General features: G+C 41.2%; 1 protein-coding gene across 10 annotated transcripts in view; it reads right to left on the bottom strand.

Annotated features, from left to right (window-relative positions):
- SATB1 (SATB homeobox 1) overlaps positions 1-21,838 on the bottom strand; it is a 93,954-nt gene that overhangs the window by 17,111 nt on the left and 55,005 nt on the right. For all 10 annotated transcript variants that reach the window (XM_075419045.1, XM_075419041.1, XM_075419046.1 and 7 more), the window contains 2 exons: positions 18,284-18,496; positions 9,736-9,891 (listed from right to left, as the gene is read on the bottom strand). In XM_075419045.1, coding sequence (XP_075275160.1) covers positions 9,736-9,891; positions 18,284-18,496 — 369 coding nt within the window. The remainder of the gene's footprint in view (positions 1-9,735; positions 9,892-18,283; positions 18,497-21,838) is intronic.

Here is a 21,838-nt window from a genome sequence, read left to right as displayed (position 1 = left end):
GTGCTGCCCCACTCCTCTCGCCTGACAATATCCACAACAGCTTTTGGGAAACCTGCTCAGTTGCATTCCACACACCTACATTTTTTTCCTGGCTGTAAGAATTGCTATAAAACCTTATAATTAAAACTTTCTATCAAAATTGCATTAATTTTTTCATTGTGTAGGAAAAGTAGCCAACGATGATCTACTGAAGAGTAGATGATTTCAAAGAAAAACCTTACTAAGTATTGAAGGCTATTTAATCAGGGCAAGCTGAACCCTTTAACTAAAACAATGGATTTATAAAAAAAGCAAAACAATTTACATTTAGTTTCCTAAAAACTAACCATAATCTGTTTTCGTAAGAAATACCAGAATGTTTTCATAAAAAAATCAATTTTCCATTTGCCCAAATTCTAGACACTTTGAGGATTCTTTTTTAAAGAGAATCTTTTCCCAAAGGAAAAGGTAAAGGGAAGAGTTAGCGAAGACGCAAAATTCATGGTGAAAAACTTTGGCAGAAAATTTTATTTCTTCTAAATTCAGGTAGCAGTGAAGACTACATTTTTGGTTAGAAGCTGTTCTTAAACGAGGTGTTTGCTGGCCTGTTATTTTGAAAAACAGCACAGTAGGATGACTTCTTTAATAAGTGGGCATAAAACCCAGAGATTAGAAAGTCTCAGAGCGAGAGACAAAATCCCCGCGTGGTATCTGATTTCTTTGCCAAAGCAAGGAGGGTTTTTAATAAAGGTCGTGGAGAAATAATCTCCAAAGACGGCAGTGTCTCTTTCCCCCTATATGTTTACTCTTTTCTTTCGCTCCTCTACAGTGAAAGGCAGACCTCAACATGCGCGCGCACACATGCACACACAAAAGGAAACAACAACCAAAGAGAAGGGGGGGGGGGGGGGGGAAAGGAGCCTGAAATTTTAGTTACACCACATGTGGTTTTCATTTGTGAAAAATGAACAAGCTGTTTGTGGTTAAACTGTCTAATCTGCTGTTATCAATCTAGCGCTGCATTCAAGATTTACAGGATACATCAGCTTCTGTGCCACATTAGCTGTAAAAGGGAGAGGGGGTGGGAGGAAAAAGGAGGAGGAGAGAGTTTATCCTGAGGAATAATATTTCCAATGCAGCCACACTCACACTACATCTGGTTGTGCTGGTAGCGGCAGTTAAATTGAAATATTTCACAGCGTGTGTCAGAAACATGCAGAATGGTAATTATGACAGATCTGATTAAGCCTGAGTGCCACTAGCTCCCTGGCCAGCTCCGGTTGTGCAGGTGTGACCTTGTGCGTGCCTGCGTGTGTAAATAAAATTAATTACAAGCGAGAGGGCGAAGGCTTCAGTGACATCACAAAGCGGAGAAACTCCCAAGGGGGAGACCTAATGGAATATTTTCCCTCAGTCTAATAATACAGTTCATATTGACTTGAGGTAATTAGTGGGATCATTAAAGCAGTTTTCCCGGCGTATTTGGCTGCCTGATCAGATTAGTGAAAATGTTCTTCAGAACAAGCCCTGTGTGGTCTGCCAGAGAAGGAGGAAATAAAAAGCAACAAAGCATATTTTGGAATGATAAGCAGCGCTGGACTTTTTGCACGGCATTTTGCAGGGCCGGTCTCGGGAGCCTGGGCGCCCGGCTCTCCTGACCGATTCACTCTTTCATCCTAGGCGCACGTGCTCCCGCTGTGTGTCACACCAGACTTTTTAATTTTCGTTCCTCTGTCCTTCAAAACTACGCCGTCCCTATCCCTCGCTGCTTAAAAAAAATCAGATAAGAGCCTTGCGGAAGCGCCAGCCTTAGAAGAACTACATTAAGATAACCGGGGGAAGGAAGAAGAACACGTATGTGACCAGCAACCCCCCACGTCTCCCCAAAAAGCTAACAGAAGATCGAGGGCAGCGGTTTGAGAGTTAGTAACATTTTCATTTCCTAACAAGCTTACCCCAGCTAAAAAAGAGGAAAAAAAAAGAAAAAAGTTTAACTATGACATAAAGTCTTCCACGGTAACAGAACACAGAGCCCTAATCAAGAAATGGACCATTTGTTTAAAAACAGTCTATTGAGCATGCTCTACCTTGCAAATGGAATATGCCAAGCTCTGTCACAGATGGCAAGCTTTGACAGTTCCCATCCGTAGCGTCGATACTCGACAGTTCAGCACAAGATCAGTGACATTCTGTCTCATTAGAGCCACGCTAATTATCACAGCTAGTTTCAGGGGAAACCATGTGTTGCAATGGTCAATTTGAAGGAGTCTGTGCATCAACAAACTGGTAATAAGGATCAGACACCTTATTATATGACAGCATGCTGCCTATGATCTGATTTACTGAATCAGAGGTACTGAGGCAACACTGAAGCCTGATGGGCTATGGAATCGCGTGTACACAATGCGTCTCTGAAATATGCTTTAAAAATAAAAGGGAGATACATAGAAACAATACAAATAAAAATTTAAAAATGGTGACGTTATAATGAGGGCTTTTTTCATCTGTCATTAAGACATGCAGAGATGTGCAAGATCTTGTCAGTCAGCTTTATCTTTAATCAAATCATATAAGATAAATAATTCAAAATGAAAACTGTAAAATTATGGATTATGCTAAATCATAATTCATTCCATACTCTGATTTTTCAGTTTCGATAACATGTAGCAAACATTCCTTATGTTGTGCCGTCTTGCTGCTTGAACAGAATTTTGTATTTTGTAAAGAGCCTTCTCCACTTGGCTCTCTTTTTTCATTTGTACATTTGATGACTTCAGCTTGTACTCCTCCTAGGTCCTCCCACCCATTCGTGCTCCTTCCACCAGATAAGCCCCCACCCAACCAAGACCCCCGCTGCTGTTTCTGGCCCCCTGCGGGGCTGCATCCCGCCAGGTGCTCGGCGGTCCGCTGGCCGAGGCCATGACTGCGTTCAGCATTCGCTCTGGGCCAGCGGAACGCCGGGCAGGCACGCTCCGCGTCCCCCCGGGGAAGCTCTACTTAGGGCTCCCGTACACAGACACTACCGGTCCTGTAAGGGGCCGCTACGCAGGTTGTAAGCAGCGCTTGCAAGCCCGCCCGGCCGGGAACCTCCAGCCGGAGCCGATCTCACCCCAGGTGTGAAGCACGCTCAGGCAGCACACTTCTTCATCGGTGTGTCAACACATCCAGCCCTTGCCTTACTTGTTGCAAGGGCTGTCTGGCCCCAAGGAGCTGTTTGAAGAGGTCAATATAATCCTCTTACCAGTGAAGTATTTTTCATTTTGTACCTTTTTTTTGGCTTGAACTATTTCATGTTTTAATGGGTTTTTTTTCCCCCCTCTATGCAGATTTCCATGGGCTATTGCACACTGATATGAACCACCTCGGAGGTTTTAAGGCGGTTTCTCTTCAGTGCGTTTTTGTTGATTCAAGAAGTTGCTGCCTACTTTTTACTAGCGGGAACCCAAGACTCCCTGAAGTCAACCCACTCCACCAAGGTCATACCAACAATGTGGGATACAGCCAGGATCAATGCTCGCCCTTCTCCAGGTCTATCCAGATAGAGCGACAAGCGAGTTAACTCAATTCCTCTACCCTCTTTCTGAGAAAAAATTAAAGAAAAAAAAATCCTAAAGAAATTTCCTGAGGCTTTAACCTTTATTTCTGCAATGAGATGTCGTAAAATAAATTAAGATATGGGGGCAGAGGACGGACCTGGAGTGCTCCAAGGGTTCATTTTGTTCCCGCAATAGAAACATGAAAATCTCGTTCCCTCCCACCCAGGCGAGACAGAACACACTATGACTCTGCAACGTGATATTTTGTGAAAGAAACAAATCGGCTCTATCTGCCAAGTTTCACAGTTTCACTGAATGACATGCCGCTTTATGGGGCAATTCTTGATCGCGTGCAGAAGCCCATCTTGCTTTCTCAGTTCACACTCTTCCTCTCCCATCCCCGCTGACACCCGATCCCGTCCCGACTCCGGCTGCTCAAGGCACCTCTTCAACTGCCAGAGCAAGCATACCCGGGTAGTGGAGGGGGGAGGAAAATTAAAAAACAAAACAAAACAAAACAAAACAAATAAAATAAAATAAAATAACATAAAATAAAATAAATAGAGGCTGCTGTGTGGTGTACTTCTGCAGCTAGTGTTTTTTTAACTACAGTATCTTGCCTTCCCATGAGGGCGAAGGGTTTATTTCCAGGTGGACCCGTGAAATGACAGCAGACCTCAGAGCACGTTTTGTTTCCACCTCGCATCTCCTCATGCAGTGTCCCTCCCTGCTCCACAGAGAATCCATTGTATGCCAAGGGGGGTGAAAAACAAGGGTTTTAAGTCAAGATTTAAACCCAGGAAGTGACTCAGCTGGTCTGAGGGAGACAAAGGTGGGAGACGACATGGAGGAGAAGTGAGGTGACGGGCGAAGGACCGAGCCCACGCCTGCCCACCAGGCTGGACCCCGCTGGGGCAGCTCGAGGTTCAGTGCCCTGAGGAAACAGCTTTGGAGATAAATTTCAAGACTCCACTCTTGAAGCCACATTGTTACCAAAGGGTTACGCTTGGTGATAAAAAGGTTTCTTTTCCCCCCACTGGAAAACGGTTGAATTGATCGTTTTATATCTGCGGTAATGGCATGTTACATCTTCATGCCAGATCCACAATACCATGCTTGTTCGGTGTGGGAAGCTGTTTAAAAATACTTTCCTATTAGAGTATATAGCTTAGTCTCTAGATGGAAAAAGCCAGATCAAAGATATAGCATTTATAAAACTGCTGGTTAAAAAGATAAAAGTGAGATAACAGACATCAGTTTTTCACTATAAATCTCTGGGTTTACTACAACATTAAAATTTCCAGTAAAAGCAAGGTTTTATATACCTGAACTCTAATGGCCTATTCTGAAAATATTTATGTCAGGAAAAGCATGGTATTTGCATGCCAAAAGCAGTTTTAGTGCCAATGCTTAGCATTCCCTTCCCATTTAACCCCTTCCCATCTCCTCGAGAGTGGTAGGTGCTCTGCCTAACGCCCATCCAGCACGCCTCCCTGTGCAGCCTCTCGGAGAAGGACGCTCCAGGTGCATCCTAAGGCAAAAAGTTGAACGCTTCTAATAAAATTCCACCACACAAAATACTTTCGTGATGGCTTAGGATGGAGTCTCTAACATGGTCTGAACCACTGATTTCACCGCCGTGCTCAGCATGCGAAACTACTCATTTCGAAGGGGCTAACTGCCTAATTGAAATGAAAGACAGGGACGGAAGGACCGGAAATTGGGCAACATGGTGCAACAGCTCAGAAGTAACGGGTCAAAACTCTCCGTAATTAGATGAGGTTTCTGGAGGTATGGGCAGTACTCCATTAGATTTATACTAAAGTTAAAACTGGAGCATGGTTCTGTGAGAGCCAAGTGTCTCGCCTTCAACATACAGGCGTCTTGATTCAGTGAGAAGGGAGGGCATTTGGCACCTATCCGGCCAAATTCAGCAATCGACAGGATTGACGCTGCAGAAAAGTATCGATTTTATCTATGCATTCTACTATAAAACAAACTTATTTAGGTATAATAATGTAGGCTAACGGCCTTACACCGTAGCACACGAGACTCTCAGAGGTACGGAAGTTGATATTACTTCGGTTTTTGCAAACTGTAATTTCCTAAATTTAAGAAAGCTTTAGCAATGTAAGCTGATTTTCAGCAAAGTTTTGCTTTCTTCCCTGCTTCATACTAGCACGTGCAGGCCACAGCTTCTCAGGATAAGCCATTAACATAAATGTAACTTCTCAAAACACAGCAAACATACAGAAACATGACAAGTCTCTACTTGCCTTATCTCTCAGGGCTCTTACTTTTGGGGTTTTTTTGTTTGTGTGTTAGTTTGTTTTTGTGGAATAGAATTAGATTTCAGCATCTGTCACCATCAAGAAAAAACTCATCCCTGGCTCCCACATGAAAACATTGTAACCAATGCACAGTTACTGAACCATGATGCCTTAATGATCATTATACAAATCAACTTTTTTTGTTTGAAATAACGAAATTAAGAATGTGCTTTCATAATTACTTGAATCAGACTGTCAGGTTATAAATTTAATAAAAACCCAGTATGATTAAATTGCAAAAGTAATGTATACCACACAAAGCTGTATATGTGTGGATTCTTTTCATTCTGACTCATTCAGGTGCACTAATTAAATTTTAGTAAACAATATTGTTAGTATAGCTGTTTTACCACTAAAAAACAACAACCTGGGAACAGACACAGAGCATTTGGCAAACCTTTCTGTCTTCTGTTTGCATGTATTTTTCTAAAGCTCTCTTTTCAACATAACCTAACAAAAAAATGCGTAGGCCTATTATAAATAAGTATTAAGATTAAATAGTATTTAAAATAGTATTTAAGATTTTAAATACTGATGTTAGGTGTTTTGCCAATTACAATTCTAAAATTCCCCAGAGATATGATGTATCCGAGCAATTTGAATTCTAAGGTCTTCCTTAACTCCTCATTATAACCATAGTAACTTTTAAAGCATATATTTTGAATTTAACAGAATTTGGACCTATTCTGCAGATAATACATAGATCCTTAACGACAGAATGCATACACTTCTATACAGGAATAGAATTCAACATTTGAAGGACTCTTCTAGCCAAGTCCCCAAACTCATTCAAACCGATGTGCCAGATAGTCCCTTCTCTTTGGGAAAGCCAACAAGCCACCAGCAAAGTGAAGCTACAAGTACGCAAATCATCACTCACCTAAGCCGGAGCACAGTCTCACTAATCTCATTGTGACCTTCTCCTGCTCCTGTCACCCCTTCCTTGCCCTGTGCTATGACCTTTGCCACTCCGAGACCCTAGAGCCAGGTGGTTTGTTCAGCATCAGGTCCGTATGTGGTCCTCCATCAATCAGGTAACTCTCGCCAAAGACATTAACATAGCGCAAGGGAAGATGCTCCTTTTCTACCTCGGTGCTACCTAAATAGAAACTTCTGTAGCACATCATTTAATAGCTTTTCTGTACAAAGTGCTCTAGTCAGCAGAACATTATCTGCAGTCTACCAGCTCAGGCAAGCCCAGGCACCTTGCAGATGCTGGCTGCTTAGACGCCCAATCTAACATTGACCCAAATCAGGTCTTTAAAATAAAAAATATAAACAAAAAGGCCCTCCAGCAAACAACTATCTTTGTCCACTGGCAGAGCTGTTTTAGGTCACATACAGCTTTATACCAGAACTCCAGACTACAGTCAGGAGTTAAGCAAATTTTTATATCCAAAATAAGGTAAGAGCAGCAACGTTCATTTTTGCTGATTTAAAAAAAAAGAATTGTTAACCAACGCATCATTTTCTAATAAGTGTCCTCCAGAATTTTCACTATAACTGGAAGTCATTATGCCAGGATTTCCAGTTCTGAGCAGGAAACCCCAAATTAAAAAAAAACAAACCCACAACGGACTTCTCTCAAGAAAGCTTCTCTTACAGAACATGTTTGAGCAAGCCTCTTTTTTGTGCAAGGGAGACTTCTTTGCCCCCCCACAAAATATTCCTCTATAATGTTGACAAGCTCCAGTGCAGATCTTTTTACAATACAGGTATCTCCTTTAATATACGTGGCTTTGCTACATATTTAAATGTTATGAATTGGCTGACTAGTAGTCAACTGGTTAGAAAATACCCAACATATCCAGGTTACCGAAGAGGTTACTTCTGTAAAGCAGCTTTCCACTACAAACGGCACTTTGGCTAACTACAGACCTGAAAGCTTGCTTAACACATAAATTAACATTGCATTACTTGAACTGGGAAGAAAAATAACCTCTGAGAATACAGGCATACTCTCCACAATAAAAAGGAAAAGAGCTACACATTTGGCGTTTTTTTGTTTTCTATACTTGGTAGCAAAGTTTGTACAAGAACCTAAATTTTATACCAGTACTCTAAAAAACCTGCACCACATCCTACGGAAGTTTTTGTGCTTCACTTTTATTACCTGTGCCTTTTAAAGGAAGAACTGTCCTGCCTAGAAACTTTAAGACTACGCACTTCAATAAATATACTATCACAGAAATCAGATCAGATCAAAATTATATGGACCGACAGATAGGCTTCATACCTTAGTTTTGCGGAGAACTGCAATGGAAAGGGGAAGGTGGAGAAAACGGACAGTTCTCTAACCCCAAGTCTTGACAGGTAAATAAAGACATCTGAGGAGCACACAGGTTGGAAGCTGCGGTAACATTCTATCATAATTAGAAACATTTCAAGAGCCCTGTAATTTCCAATCAAAATTACAGTAATTTCCGATATACAAGCCATGATTCATGACAGAATTTTTACATTCCATGGGAGATTATAGTGGCCTGATGTATGACACACTGAGTACAGCACTAACATAAACAATTCAGTTTAATGTTTAAACAGCACTTGGTGTTTAGAATCCCACAATAAAAGAAACATATTATTGTAGAAATTATCACTTTGACAGTGATTGAAGGGTAGGCAGGCATGTGGCCTATAAAGCTCTAATTTTTACAGTCCACAGCTTGAGTTTAATCATTTTGATATAACATTTCCAAAATATCCCTTTAAATGCTCCTTACAGCATATAACTTAAGAGACAACATCCTTTCTGTACAATGAAATGGAGTAAACTCCAAAATGTGAACAACGCAGAAGTCAAAAGTTAAGGACTGTTAAAAAGAAAACCAGCACTAAAATGCTGACGGCCCAAGAAACGTTGGTCTAACAGATCATTATCAGCTTTCCCTGGAAGACGCTGTATTTTTCTGTGAAGCAATTTTAGAAAAGTAAAGGAATAGTGACTAAGTGAACTTAGCATTTAATCTACTGTGAAGATTCAACATTACAAGAATTGGTGCCTTTACCATTTCTTTCAAGCATTGGTACAACCATGGTTCTAGTCTTTCCCATTTTTCTATAAGTTTTTCCCTTACTTCTTGAGTACATTCTCACTTAAATCCATGCTTTTGCATACTCCGGTGATCTTTCTCAGAAGACATGTCACTTATGATAATCATACCTAACAAATGCTTGCTGATTTCCCTCTCCTGCCACTAAACTTGACAGAAATTCTTCAGTCGAAGAAAACAGAACAGGAAACCACACAACAAAGGCTTAAAACTTAATATGCAATATATATGTAAGCATACGCGCAGGTAACCAAGCAGCCATTGTATTCCACAAAGATTATACATGTTTTCTCAGATGTAACTTGTTTAACTGAATTTTGGGGGATTCTTTTTGGTTTTAACGTGGACACTGCTGCCCCACCTGCCATGCACAGCCTCACCAGCTGGTCTGCTGCACCCAAGCCCGTTCCCAACTAAATATTTTCGCAAAGAAATGAACCCCAGCACTCCTCGCTACAGCATGTATAATTGCAAAAGACCAAAACCTCGAGATGAATTTAGCAGCAGTACATATAGCTCGCACACAGCTTTTGCCATGTCCACGCCAGCTAGGAACTGATGAACCTGATGCTTTCTGAGCCGCGCAAGACCCACGGGTGCACGGCGAAGGCACCTCGCTGGTGGGAAAGAGGGAGGGATGCATCTCGGGAAGCTGCTTCTCAACCCTGCCCGGTCTAGGGTAACCAGGCATTACCTTTGGACTCAGCAAGGAGCTCTCAGTTGTGGTACCAGGCTGGTGAGCTAACCTGGCCACTCGTTGTAACTCACACAGAAACAGATCAAAAGCGGGGGAAAAGCACGCAGGACAGGGAGGCCATTGCGCCCCGGGAACTTTACCTGGCTCTTGGTTGCCGCAACCTTTGCAAACAGTGCTTGAGACACCTTAGCTCTCTTCATTTCCTGCTGAATCTCATCGTAAATGGAAGCATTAATGTTCATGGAATTATTTTCTGGTTTTCCATTCCTCTCTGTAGCAATAGTAGCAGTTTTGACCTAGAAAATATATTTTATGAGACATTTTTCATTATGAAAAAGTTATTTTCCTCTTCTTCCCTCCCCAAGTAGTTCCCCTTTCCATTTTATTCCTTTTATTAAATCTTGCTCTGATATTCTTTCAGCTTTTCAGAGACTTGGCATTGTAAGTTATCCATGGTTTAGGCAACTGGGAAACAAGAAAATCTAGCACATTGTAACAAGTGAGTGCATCTGAAATATGAGTTATTGTTAACTGACCACTGTGAATTTCAATGTCATAACACAAATTAGGTGGAAACCTGTCAAACATTCTTGTAGAGACTTGTGAATCTTTACGTGATTTCTTTGCTCCATGTAAATTAAGTCAAAACTGTAACTGCAGCGTAAAAGAATCTCTAACGTAACAAAAAACTGACAGATATATCTTGATTCATGCCTTGTGTTCAGTACTCTCAAATGTATGATAATGTAGAAAAGTTGTGGCTTTAGATTTAACTTTCTAAAATACTATTACTTTAATTCTTAAGCTGTTTTTAAGAAAACAATACTTCAGAATAAGGCACATTTTAACCACTCGCTCATGCAATCAAGACAGGGCTTTCTTAACACTATTAATTCTAGTTGTATTTCACTTCTGTACATCAAATATTTATTCTTCTTGCAGCTCAGGTTAAAAAAAACACAACATATGAAAACAAGACAGAATGATTACACTACCACCTGTATGCTGCATCTGCAGCATTAAGGAAAACAACAAAAACCAGATCAGTTGTGCCATGGTGTGCAGAAGACTATCCTTTCCTCCATCCTCTGGAAATGATGGAAGTCAGGGTTCAACACCAAGAATCTTCTCACCAAGGTTACAGTGCAGTTTCTGCAATGTCAGTTGAGAGGTGCAAAAAATCAGCAGGTACTCAGCTTGTCCTACAATATTCTCAATAGTTGATGTTAACGCCTTTCTTCAGCAGCTACTCTGGCAATGCTTGCCCAAGATTAGTGGACCTAATGGACCACTACTCCTAAAGTGGACCAGAGGAAGGGAAAGACTGATTTCTGCCAAGAACCCACAAGGTATGATGCAAAATCAAACCTTTAGATTTCAACTCAAACCTACTGGTTAACGCTGACGTTGTTGAGAGCTCAATTAATTTAGCCATTCAGAAGTTACACGTCTAGCCTAAGTTAGTCATTCAGGCTACCTCTAAATCTAATGGACACAGCTTGGCACTTCCAGAGGGTGATTCAGCCTACTCTGAAGTATGTGTCTAAAACCACACTTTCACTATCAGTTTAACCCAGTGCAAGTCAGCACTTTCCTCCGCTCTAAAATCCCTCAAGGTTCAAAGGGAAATTATGACAACATGATAATTCACCTTCTAATCTCACTCTCTGTGAGCTTTCATATGTCACAGGTCTCATGATATGAGAGTCAAAGGGTTTGGGCAAGAGACATACTTAGGCAAATCATCAGCCCGTTTTTTCCTAGAAATGTCACGCTCAATTTGTGTTAACTATCCTCTCTAGTGCTTTTAAGATAAAATAATCTCGCCCAGCAACTGAGAGTGCATGCCACTTTTGCTAAGCCTGATTTGTCTGTCGGGCTTTTCAGGATCTGTGCTAACACATGCCCACTAGCTGCAAGGGGCGAAACCCCAGCAAGAACAAGGTGTCCACACATACTTCCGCCTGCCTCCTTCTGGCAGGCATTAGCACTTTCTGGTGTCCGGAAACAGGAGTCCTAAATGAAAAAGGAAAAGGAGACAAACCCCAGAATGTGGCATACAGTTTATCGGGTGATTTGCTTTCATTTGAAGACAACTGGTACTTCGCAGCTGAGACCCAGAGAGTGAGGCTTATCCTCTCCTGCAGTGTGACATTTCACAGGCGACACTGCAGTAGAGGATGGCCAAGCCTGGGCCAACGGCTGCTCAGAAACATTTGAGGCACCTGGCAGTGGGCAGTGTGAGGAGCAGCACCACAAATGTCCCTTCTTCCCATCACAGAGCAGGAAAACGCATGCCTCGCACTGGGCACATCAGCATGGGGCTGCAAGAGCAGGCGCATCTCCTGAGCGCCATACAGTGAAATCATTTGAAAATTACAAAGTCAGCAGCAATTTTGTAACCTTGAAATGGAAAGGACTCTCTAAAAGATAACTGACAATTAATGGGGTTGTTGAATATACAAATGGAGACAGCCTCTGCTTGTGTGTAAAAATCAGGCTAAGCTAAATTAGAAAATGAAAAAGTGACGGCTTTGGCAATACACCTTCTTGCACCTCGGGTTTAAATTTTGGCAAAGTTATTTCAGTCCTTCCCAAAGAAGTATTTCTAACTTGTAACTAATCTTTGAGGGTCCTGAGGGGAAGGCGAGAAGATGAAGGTTATTGAGCTAGCATACACAAGTCCATGCATCGTCTGGAAAGGAAGCAGTTTGCTCTTGTGATCCTGATCAAAATGTCTCTTGTCTGAAAGCACACCGCCTGTTTGATTGCTACTCAGCTTCAAAAGACAGCTTCACGTTGTAGCAGTACTTCACAGACCACTTAACTGAGCTGTGAACACCCAGATCATCAGAAACTAAGACTCACACACCACACTGCAGACATAATTTAAACTGCATCTTGGTCCACACTTTTCAATGCCCAGTTTAATACTGATATGCATTTAACCCAGGGGAATTACTGAACATCCTCATTCTGGTTGGCAAATTGCTTCCATCTTTATACAGGTACAACAAACTCAGCAGCATCTAGTATGTCACTGAAGTTAAAACAAAAAACTAAACAAACAAACTCCTTTTGCCTTCTGCTGAGATTGAATTAGGAACTGAACAGCAGAAAACACTAATATGGGCATCAAAAAGCCATATTAACCCAAAGAGCTCCAGGAGAATAAAAGTCTTAAAGTTATAATATGATGGGTTTGGGGATTATCAAGAGTTGTTGTTCACTGCCATGCCCTCTCCCTCTCCAATTTACATCATTGGCCAAGTATAAAAATTCTTCCCCCACCTCTTACTAATTTCTCTTCAAAGATCAGGTATAGACTGTGGCTGGACTAGATGGACCATTGATCTGCTCTGGTCTGATGAATTCCATGCAATAATGCTAATTAACCTCTTGGAGAATATCCATACATAAAACTGTTTCATAATTTATCCATAGCTAGCATCCAGGCTGTTGTGTTGAATTTAGAATTGAGTTCAAGACAGACGCTGTTTGAAGCCGGGTTGAAAAAACACCCTCCTCCTCTGAAAAACCCAACAGAAAACAAAAAAGCCCTCAATGGTGCAACTTCAGGACTTGCGAGAGGAGGTGGAAAAAGTATTCACTTTGGAGAGAAAACCAAAACAAAACATAATCTCTCATCTCATCCACACTTAAGCAAAACCTCCCACCCCGCCCACACTTACAGCCACATTTTCTGTTTAGGAAAGAAGCTATAGATCAGCTACATTTTCTTTTTTTTTTGACAGTAACTAAATTTTGCAAATACTAGTGAACAGGGGAGCATTCTTTTACAAATGTAACACACTGAGAATCAGAAATTTGTTTGGCCATCGTCCTACCACCAATCAATTTAGTCTTTTAAAAATACTTGAAAAAAAACCCCAACATGTCCACCCCCTTCTGGCCTGCCCAGATATATCTTATCAAATAAGACTGATTACAGTAGCAAGAAGTTCTGGATTAATTCAATTTGCTAAACAAAGGAGAGGTTGTTATAGAAAGAATAACCAATCTGAAGAGGTTTTCACAAACATGGAAACCCATTCCCTCCCCACTGAAACTGAAACAAAAAAATCTTTTATAACACATTCTTATAAGTACTGTTTTAGCTTGGGAACAAAAATCTTCTTTAATCCTGGTTTAGCTTTTAGTAATACATCGTACATTAAAATTCATAAAGTAGTTCATTCCAGGCAAAACAAACTACTTTTCAGTTCTGCTCTGCAAATAGCACAGGAGGTACAATAAATGCTGTTGCTTTCAGAACAGCTTTTATCAGGACAAGGTTTACTACTCCATTATTACAGTGGCGCCTGGAAGCGCAGTTATAGTTAAGTGTCAGGGTTTCTATTAACTCTTCTCCATGGTGGTTTTTGCAGGGGGGTGAGAGGGTTGCATTTATTATTTTCTTCATTTTTTACTTTCATTAAAATGCAGCTTGGCACAAACACTATCAACCTAAATCTCAAATTTTTCAGACTTACAAATAAAAATTTTGCTGCTGATGTATGGGGTGTGCATACGTTTGAACTCCAGGGCTCCACCATCAAATTTCATGGGAGCTGGTGTTATCCGGAGTTCCTTGCAATGGAGGTTCACTGGTCCTCAAACATCAGCAAAGCAGTGTCCTCCTCAAGACCAGTCTTTCAAGAGTGACATCCTATCTCTAGGACCCAAGCTGAAACTGCTTTAGCATGAAGAAACTGTAATTTATCTGTAGTCGGAGGAAGGCCAGGAAATCTGTCAACTGAGTACCCAGAACCACGACTCATGCAAGATTTGTGGCTACTTCTTAAAATGTTGCCTTGTAAAAATGATATGCTGCTCTTGACATTACACGTACTCTGTTTTTACACAGAATGATGATGGACCCCAAGAGTTACCACAAATTTTCTTTGGGGAATGAGAGGGGCAAGAAGGATTTCCTCCTCAGCTCTGCTGGAATGGAGATTATTTGCCTTGAGAAGCAAGTGTTCATAACTGCAGGATGGCTAACAAGCTTCAACCAGAATATTTTGGAAAAGAAAACCTGTGACTTGGTCACCTGTCTCCATCCTCCTCCCAAGATATACTATGGAGGAGGTAATCCACTTCTCCCCACACCCTGAACTGCGCCGATGAGAGGGAGAGGCCATGCCTAGCACCTCCCTGGGAACTCCATCCACCCTGAACATAGTTCCACTCTCAGCATCCTCTGAAGTATCCCCATATTATCTTGTTCCCACACAACGTGTAATAGACTCATCCTCTGAACCTGACTTAGGGATACCCAGAAAAGAACTCTGTGGGGCGATCTGCAAGATGAAGGTGTTGAAGAGGGAAAAAAAAAGTTAATAGAAGAAATAGAACAAGAAAGGATCTTTTTTAATTCGTTCTAGGTTGGAGAGGTTCAACTATGTCTCCATGCAGTACCTACCTGATGGAGATGCTAACATTTATAAGCTCTGCTGCCCCAGGAAAGAGCCTGACAGACAGGCTTCTGCCCCAGGAGACGGCAAGATGGACAACATCCAAGGGAAAAATTCCTGTGTATGCCGTCTCCCCACGCTCAGTCCGCCAGCGTGGAAGACAGTAGCAGACTTTTACAACTTGACCAGCTTAGAGGGCTATACGCATATTCCAAAAGCTCATACATTAGAAGCTAATGATTTCAATTAAAAAAAAAAAAGTAAGATTTTGCTTTTTTGTTTAAGTCAGAGAGAAAGGGAGAAGAAAGGGGGACAAAGAGCTTCTTAAAGGATTTCAAAAAAGAATTGGAAACAATCCAGATACATTAGCTCAAGTAGCAACTAGTAAGAATGCTGTAAAAATGAGATAAATTCAACACAGATCCTTCTAACTCAGGCACCAGGGTTTATGCTTGGTGAGTTCCTACCACCCTGTCAGACCTCCAAGGTCACGTGTTCTGGTTTTTGTATGCAACAGTATGCAAAATTCATACAGAACAAGCTCAGCTGCTAAATGGTTAAGTCCGCTCTACTGTCTGGCCACCAGTTGGCAACACAAAAATGCAAAATAGATCCTTTTCAGGATGTTTATTTTCACATCCTTCCGAAACTGATAACTTGCAATTGCAAAATAAACCTTCATGTGTGGCATATTAGCTCCTATTTTTCATGGTTTCATAGTTTAATTGTTTCAAATGTTACACTGGTCTAAAGATTTAATATTAAATATCTTGGCTCTTGTGTAAATTCTGTTGTCGGGATAAATGGTCTGTTTTGTCTTTCAATAGTTATCCAAGAAGCTCATAGCTAAGCTAGAAAAATATTATGCTGTATTCCTGTATAGTGAACTTTAAATAATTGCTTATAATAAATATAGTAGTAAGGACGCTAGTAGTTTTATTTCCTTAGTATCAAATATTCAATAAACTGTGGACATTTGGTGGGGTATCAGACCAGTAGTTGTTTGCATTAATAATTTTGCAGTATCCTGACTATAATTTATTTCTGCTATGATTTGTAAAGTTATACTTGCCAGTGCAACAAATAGAATAATTTCATTATTATTTCTAGCATTAAGTATTGTACTTACGTTGCCAACACAAACATTTCAATTTTTAAACTTAGGGCTCTGAACACTTGGTAGCACGTAGCAATTGCTACGCATGTTTATAGGTGGGTAATTCTGGCAACACATAAAAAGGTCGCACACAATCCCAACTCAGAGGTTTCTACATCCTTGGTCCATCCACTTGGTAAAGCGCATATGTTTCGCTGAATGACAGAGAACAATATAACAACTAGAAAAATAATTGTTTTTTCCTGTAGACCTCAAGTATTAGTCTATAAGGTTTCTTTGTTGACCTGTTTTCCTTTCAGAAAGGATCAAAACAAAACCGTATGCTGTTTCCACTTTGAACTGTCGCAATTAGGTTAGCTATACTCCTGACTCCCACTAAAAAAATGAAATGTAATTATAAACTAGAGCAGAGTAGAGACAGATTTATCCTCCCCCCTGCCCCCGACCCCTAAATTTGGACTTACAGTATGTTTTGTCAGCTAAGAAAACCCCTAAGTCTCACTTTCTTTCTGGCTGCAAGGGATTTATGCAGTTTAAAGTGCGAATTTAAACCAACACAAGGACTACCTCTGACTTGACATCCTTCTGGAAGGTCCTGTAATTAACTCTGTTCTTTAGCTGTGAAATTGCCCAAGACCACTTGAGACAGAGTGAGACATTACCTTGGCAAAAACAGATAAGTTAAGAAGGAGAGTTAGCCTTTGCTCTGAATTACTTCAGCTGTGGGAACAGGTACAGATATTAAAACAACTTAAATGTTATTTTAAACACAGTTACCTATATTTAACTATTTCCCACTAAAGCATTACTGTGTAAATAGATTCTCATCCTTTATCTTGAAGAGTACCTGTAGTGGATTTCACAGACTAAACTCAATGATAACCAAACTAGACCGTTAGCACAGTTTGTTCTTTCTCTTAAGAAATTTTTCTCTTCTTGTGAAAAGTACTGCAGAAGGTCACAGTGATCTTCTGTCCTCCCTTTTCCTACCATTTTGTTATTCGTTTCTTTAATGTGGTCCTTAGTATCCATTAGATGCAGGAAAACTAGAAAAAATAATCTCGAGGAACTTATAGCATTCAGAATGGGCACAGAATATAGTCATAAGCACAAGCCTAAGTCTGGTTAGTGAAAAACTGCTATGTTTATATACTCATCCATCACAAAATTCCCACAATCCCAAAGCCTTGCAAATCTAGACTGCATATACAACATGATTCCCACATAACTGCACATCAGTTTCTTTTGTCCTTGCATAGGTACAACCTCGAGCCACAGCAATGCAGGGTATTTCAGAAAAAAATAGGGTTTTTGAGTGTTTAATTCACAACCATGATGCTTCTTTGTGGAAATCCCATGCACTTCTATGGCTCACACCTGTATATTTCATGTACCCTAAAATCAGCATCAGCGTTTCCTTGATAGGCACAAGGACTATACCACTGAATTTCTCGATCCCACTTCATAACTTCGTAATTTTGAAAGAACTAAACCAATAGTCCCACTAGATTTTACAGAAATCAATAGGAGTTTCATTTGAACAAATACTAAATGAATCTTAAATGAACATATCCAAATTTTTCAGAGCAATGGATATAGTAAGTCTGTTACGTTATCCTGTTGTCAGTAGCTTGACCTGTAGAAAGTGTGCCCAGCATTTTGGGATGGAGTCCTCTTTCTCCCATCCCTTTCCTTTTACTTGTTTGTTTTCTGGAAGACAATTTTTTTAGGCAATACAACGCACTCATACTTCTGCTTCCATTCCCACTCAGTTTAGTGGTCCAAATCTTTCAAAATCTCTATTTGAATCTCTAACATTAAAAACCCCACCTGAGAAATACAGGAGAAAAAGACAGCTAAAAGACAGCATCTTCCCCAGTAAAGCTTGTATCTCAAAAAAATGACTAAAAAAACTCTGTAGGGGCCATAATGGATAGAATTTATCTTAAAACTAGAAAATAGGTAGTAATAAACTGCTACTATCATCCATCATATTTCTTAAATTTAATTTGTAATACAGACTGCAAATAATGATTCTACGAGAGTTTAAAACATGCAACAGTAAAAGTTTTCTTCTTTTTAAGACAGGCATCGCCCAGCAGGACAGGGAGGAAACACAACAAGCACATCTCAAAGACAGCGAGAGCGGTTTACTTGTGGAGGCCGGCTAGGCGGTGTGCTTATGAGAGGCGCGGGGCCCATGGCAGAGGCTGCATTCAAGCTCCTTTCCCTTTCGTCCTGGTAAATTCGATCTCGTTCGGCTTCTGGCAGTTGCAAGAAGTTCTGCATAGCCCGAAGGTTTACCAGTAAGGACTGCGAGGCAGTCTTGGGATCCTCTTCCTTTCTGAGGATTTCTGAGAGCAAGCCCTGTAGGGAGGGAAGAAAAAAATACCCTGGAGAGTTAGCTTAGGTGAGCACCTGTAAAACCATGCCACCGCATACCAGTCCTCGTTCTTCCTTCCACTGGGCTGAGAACGAGAGCAGCAAATGCACTATTCACTCAACACAGGAATATATTAATGGCAATTTAGGTAGCAGAAAAGAGAGCCTCAATTGTACCCTTAATTTTATTAAGCATCTGTTTTACACACCACATAAACTGAATCTGCCTAATAAGTCTCTTTCCTTTTACTGGCTTAACTTGCCATGAAATTCTTTCACAGTCGACAGACAATCACAAGATGTTAAGAATAAGTGAAATACAGACAGTCCAGAGGAATGACACTGGGGTGTTCTCAGGCTTCCCAGACAAAATGTGTAGCCAACCTAAAAAAATGGTTTTCCACATTTCTAGCAACATAAACAGCTCTTTGAAAGGAAGTGATATTTCACAACTAATCTGAGACAATAAACTCCCAACGTTGCTAAAACACTGCTTAACTGACTAAGGTCCGTCATTTTATAAGTCAATATTTTCTTTTGAGATTTGTATATTGGAGTTTAACAACAAGCTAGGAAACTCTCTGTTGGATGGTTCCCCTCCTTCACTCCCTCTCTCCTCACCAGGACAACCCTAATCCTCACTCAGTCCATACTTCAAGAAAAATGAGCAACTACTGGAGAGAGTCCAGCGGAGGGCTACAAGGATGGTGAGGGGACTGGAGCATCTCTCCTATGAGGAGAGGTTGAGGGAACTGGGCTTGTTCAGCCTGAAGAAGAGAAGGCTGCGAGGGGACCTTATAAATATCTCAAAGGTGGGTGTCAGGAGGATGGGGCCAGACTCTTTTCAGTATGCCCAGCGACAGGACAAGGGGCAATGGGCACAAGCTGAGGCACAGGAAGTTCCGTCTGAACATGAGGAAGAACTTCTTCCCTCTGAGGGTGACGGAGCACTGGAACAGGCTGCCCAGGGAGGCTGTGGAGTCTCCTTCTCTGGAGATATTCAGAACCCGCCTGGACAAGGTCCTGTGCAGCCTGCTGTAGGTGACCCTGCTTCGGCAGAGGGGATGGACTGGATGACCCACAGAGGTCCCTTCCAGCCCCGAACATTCTGTGATTCTGTGATTGCCTGGGCTATCTGAGCACCTGCCATGCTGGTCCCATTTCCTAAGTCCATTTACCATTCCTGTCCTTTGACCACTTTCAGAGTCCAGCAACGACAGAGAAAAGTGAGCACAGGGGCATGAAAGGAAAACAGCACCCAGGGCATCAGTAGCAGCGAGCCAGAGATGGGCAGGCTGCAGCCGATAGCATGCCGCCAGCTGCTTGTACAGACCACACCAGGTTTCCTACGTAATCATTTCATCTCGGTTCTCAGAGTGGAGCAGGCCTGGCAGTCTGGGACACCTAATTACTCTAAAAGATGAAATATATATGAACCTGTGAGCGCAACTAGAACTTTAATGTCAACAGGTTCTTGAAATCTCCCCCCCTTGCCAAATTCTCCTTTTAAGTATGTCAGGCATACAAAACACTCTACTGTCTTGAAGTAAAAAGGCAGTGATAAGAAAACTAACTTTTGCAAAACCAAACATGAACTTCTTTTTAGAATGAATGCTGTTGCCATGCTGGGATAAGAAGAGCGTTGACATGACAGGCTTTTATTGCTAGTGTAACAAGGGAGCATCAATGTGATTTTAAAGAAATAACACAACCCAATGTTTCTTTTCCTAAAAAACTGTTGTAAGTTATTTGGGATAATGGCTAGGGGCAATAAAAGAGCTAAAACTGAGAGTGGCAATCCTGACTGAAGATATCCCTTCCTAAGGGAGTGGTACAGAAAGCTGCAGCTCTGAGCTCTGCATTTGCCCCATCGCCTCTCCATCTCTCAGGGCGATGAGGGCAGAGGTGCTAACCACTACCCTGGGGCCACAGTGGTCCCCATGGCCCTGCCTGTGCCTGCACATGTAAGAGGGAAATGGGACAGAAAACACAAACAGTCTTTCCAGGACTAAGCATGAAAAATAACTTGTAAGAGGATTAAAAAACAAAAGTAATCCTGGGAGATACTTTCTTACCACTTATTCTTCATCCCTCCTCTTTCCTGGTATCCAGGTAGAAACTACTCAGAAGGTAAATAAACGAGTTACAGACATAAGTGGCATTTGGGTAGAGTATAAGTTTCAAAATTTTTCTTAATGATTAGTCTAACAATAAATTTACTTATTAGCAAATATGGAAATTAAATTCTTGTCTACCATTTTTTTCTACTTCTAAGTACTCAAACCCGCAGTTATTATTGTTTGTCAGTGGTAGGCTTACATGACCCATCCTCCAAGGCAGGCACAAATGATTTTGTGCCACTGGAGCATAATGCAAAGCTGTCTGCAGAGCACAGGATGTATGATCAAGGTGTGAAAACATGTGATTTCTGACTGCTACGGTGCTGAAAACAACCGCACCAGGATTAAAAAGAAGAAACACACACTGAAGTGGACTGATCACTGGCAGGAGAGGAGACTCCGTACTAACAGCCAGCCCACTGTCAGCCACAGGAAATGTCCTTGAAAAACACTTTAGCCCGTAATAGAAAATATTGCTCATATAAGCCTTTGCCACATAGTGGGCAACTAAAAAAAGGCAGAAGAGGTTGTTTTTCTTGTACAGCTTTTTCCCCCTTAGTGAAATGAGTAAACAATGAAAATTGTTTTTTTGTATTTTTCCTGTGTTTGTCAGTATAACCATTGCTGCAGGACACCTCTTGGTGATTAGAAATGCCATTAAGTATTCATTCCCCTCTCCTTCTCCCAGCACTGCCATGACTCTTTGCATGAGCTGGGAACAGAGCAGAGGATACAGATGTGAAGAGAGCAGGGGAGATGAGACTGGGGAGAAGACAAGGAGGCGGTGTTTACTTCTAGGAGCTTTGAACCTGAGGGTCAGAATATACAATATATAAGGAAAAAACATGGAAAAAAACAGTGTGGTACCAGATGCAGGCAAAGTCTTGTAATACAGTTTGCCTGCTTCAAATATGAAGCTCTATTGCTACTGCTTCAATTTTCTAAGCATTGAACTTCAGCTAAACATTGTTGGACAAGATGTAAAATGGGAAAACCCTAGAAAGAAAAGATCAGCTCTCACATCCTGCCCCATGCTGACGTGCAGAGATTTACTGTTCATTTTACCAGGCTTGAACTGGTTTGCCAAGATACAAGTCTTGGTGTGACTCCCTGATATTGTACCTCAGGTTGCATAAAGCTAAATGCTGTTTTGCACAGATTATAAACGATGCCAGGCTCAGAGTCCTCCTCTCTGTTCCTCCTTTGT

This window comes from Opisthocomus hoazin, chromosome 4 (genome assembly GCF_030867145.1).
Source record: "Opisthocomus hoazin isolate bOpiHoa1 chromosome 4, bOpiHoa1.hap1, whole genome shotgun sequence".
Taxonomy (NCBI): Eukaryota; Metazoa; Chordata; class Aves; order Opisthocomiformes; family Opisthocomidae; genus Opisthocomus; species Opisthocomus hoazin.
The sequence above is the reverse complement of the archived record's forward strand: the minus strand, read 5'-3'. Positions and strand labels throughout refer to the sequence as shown.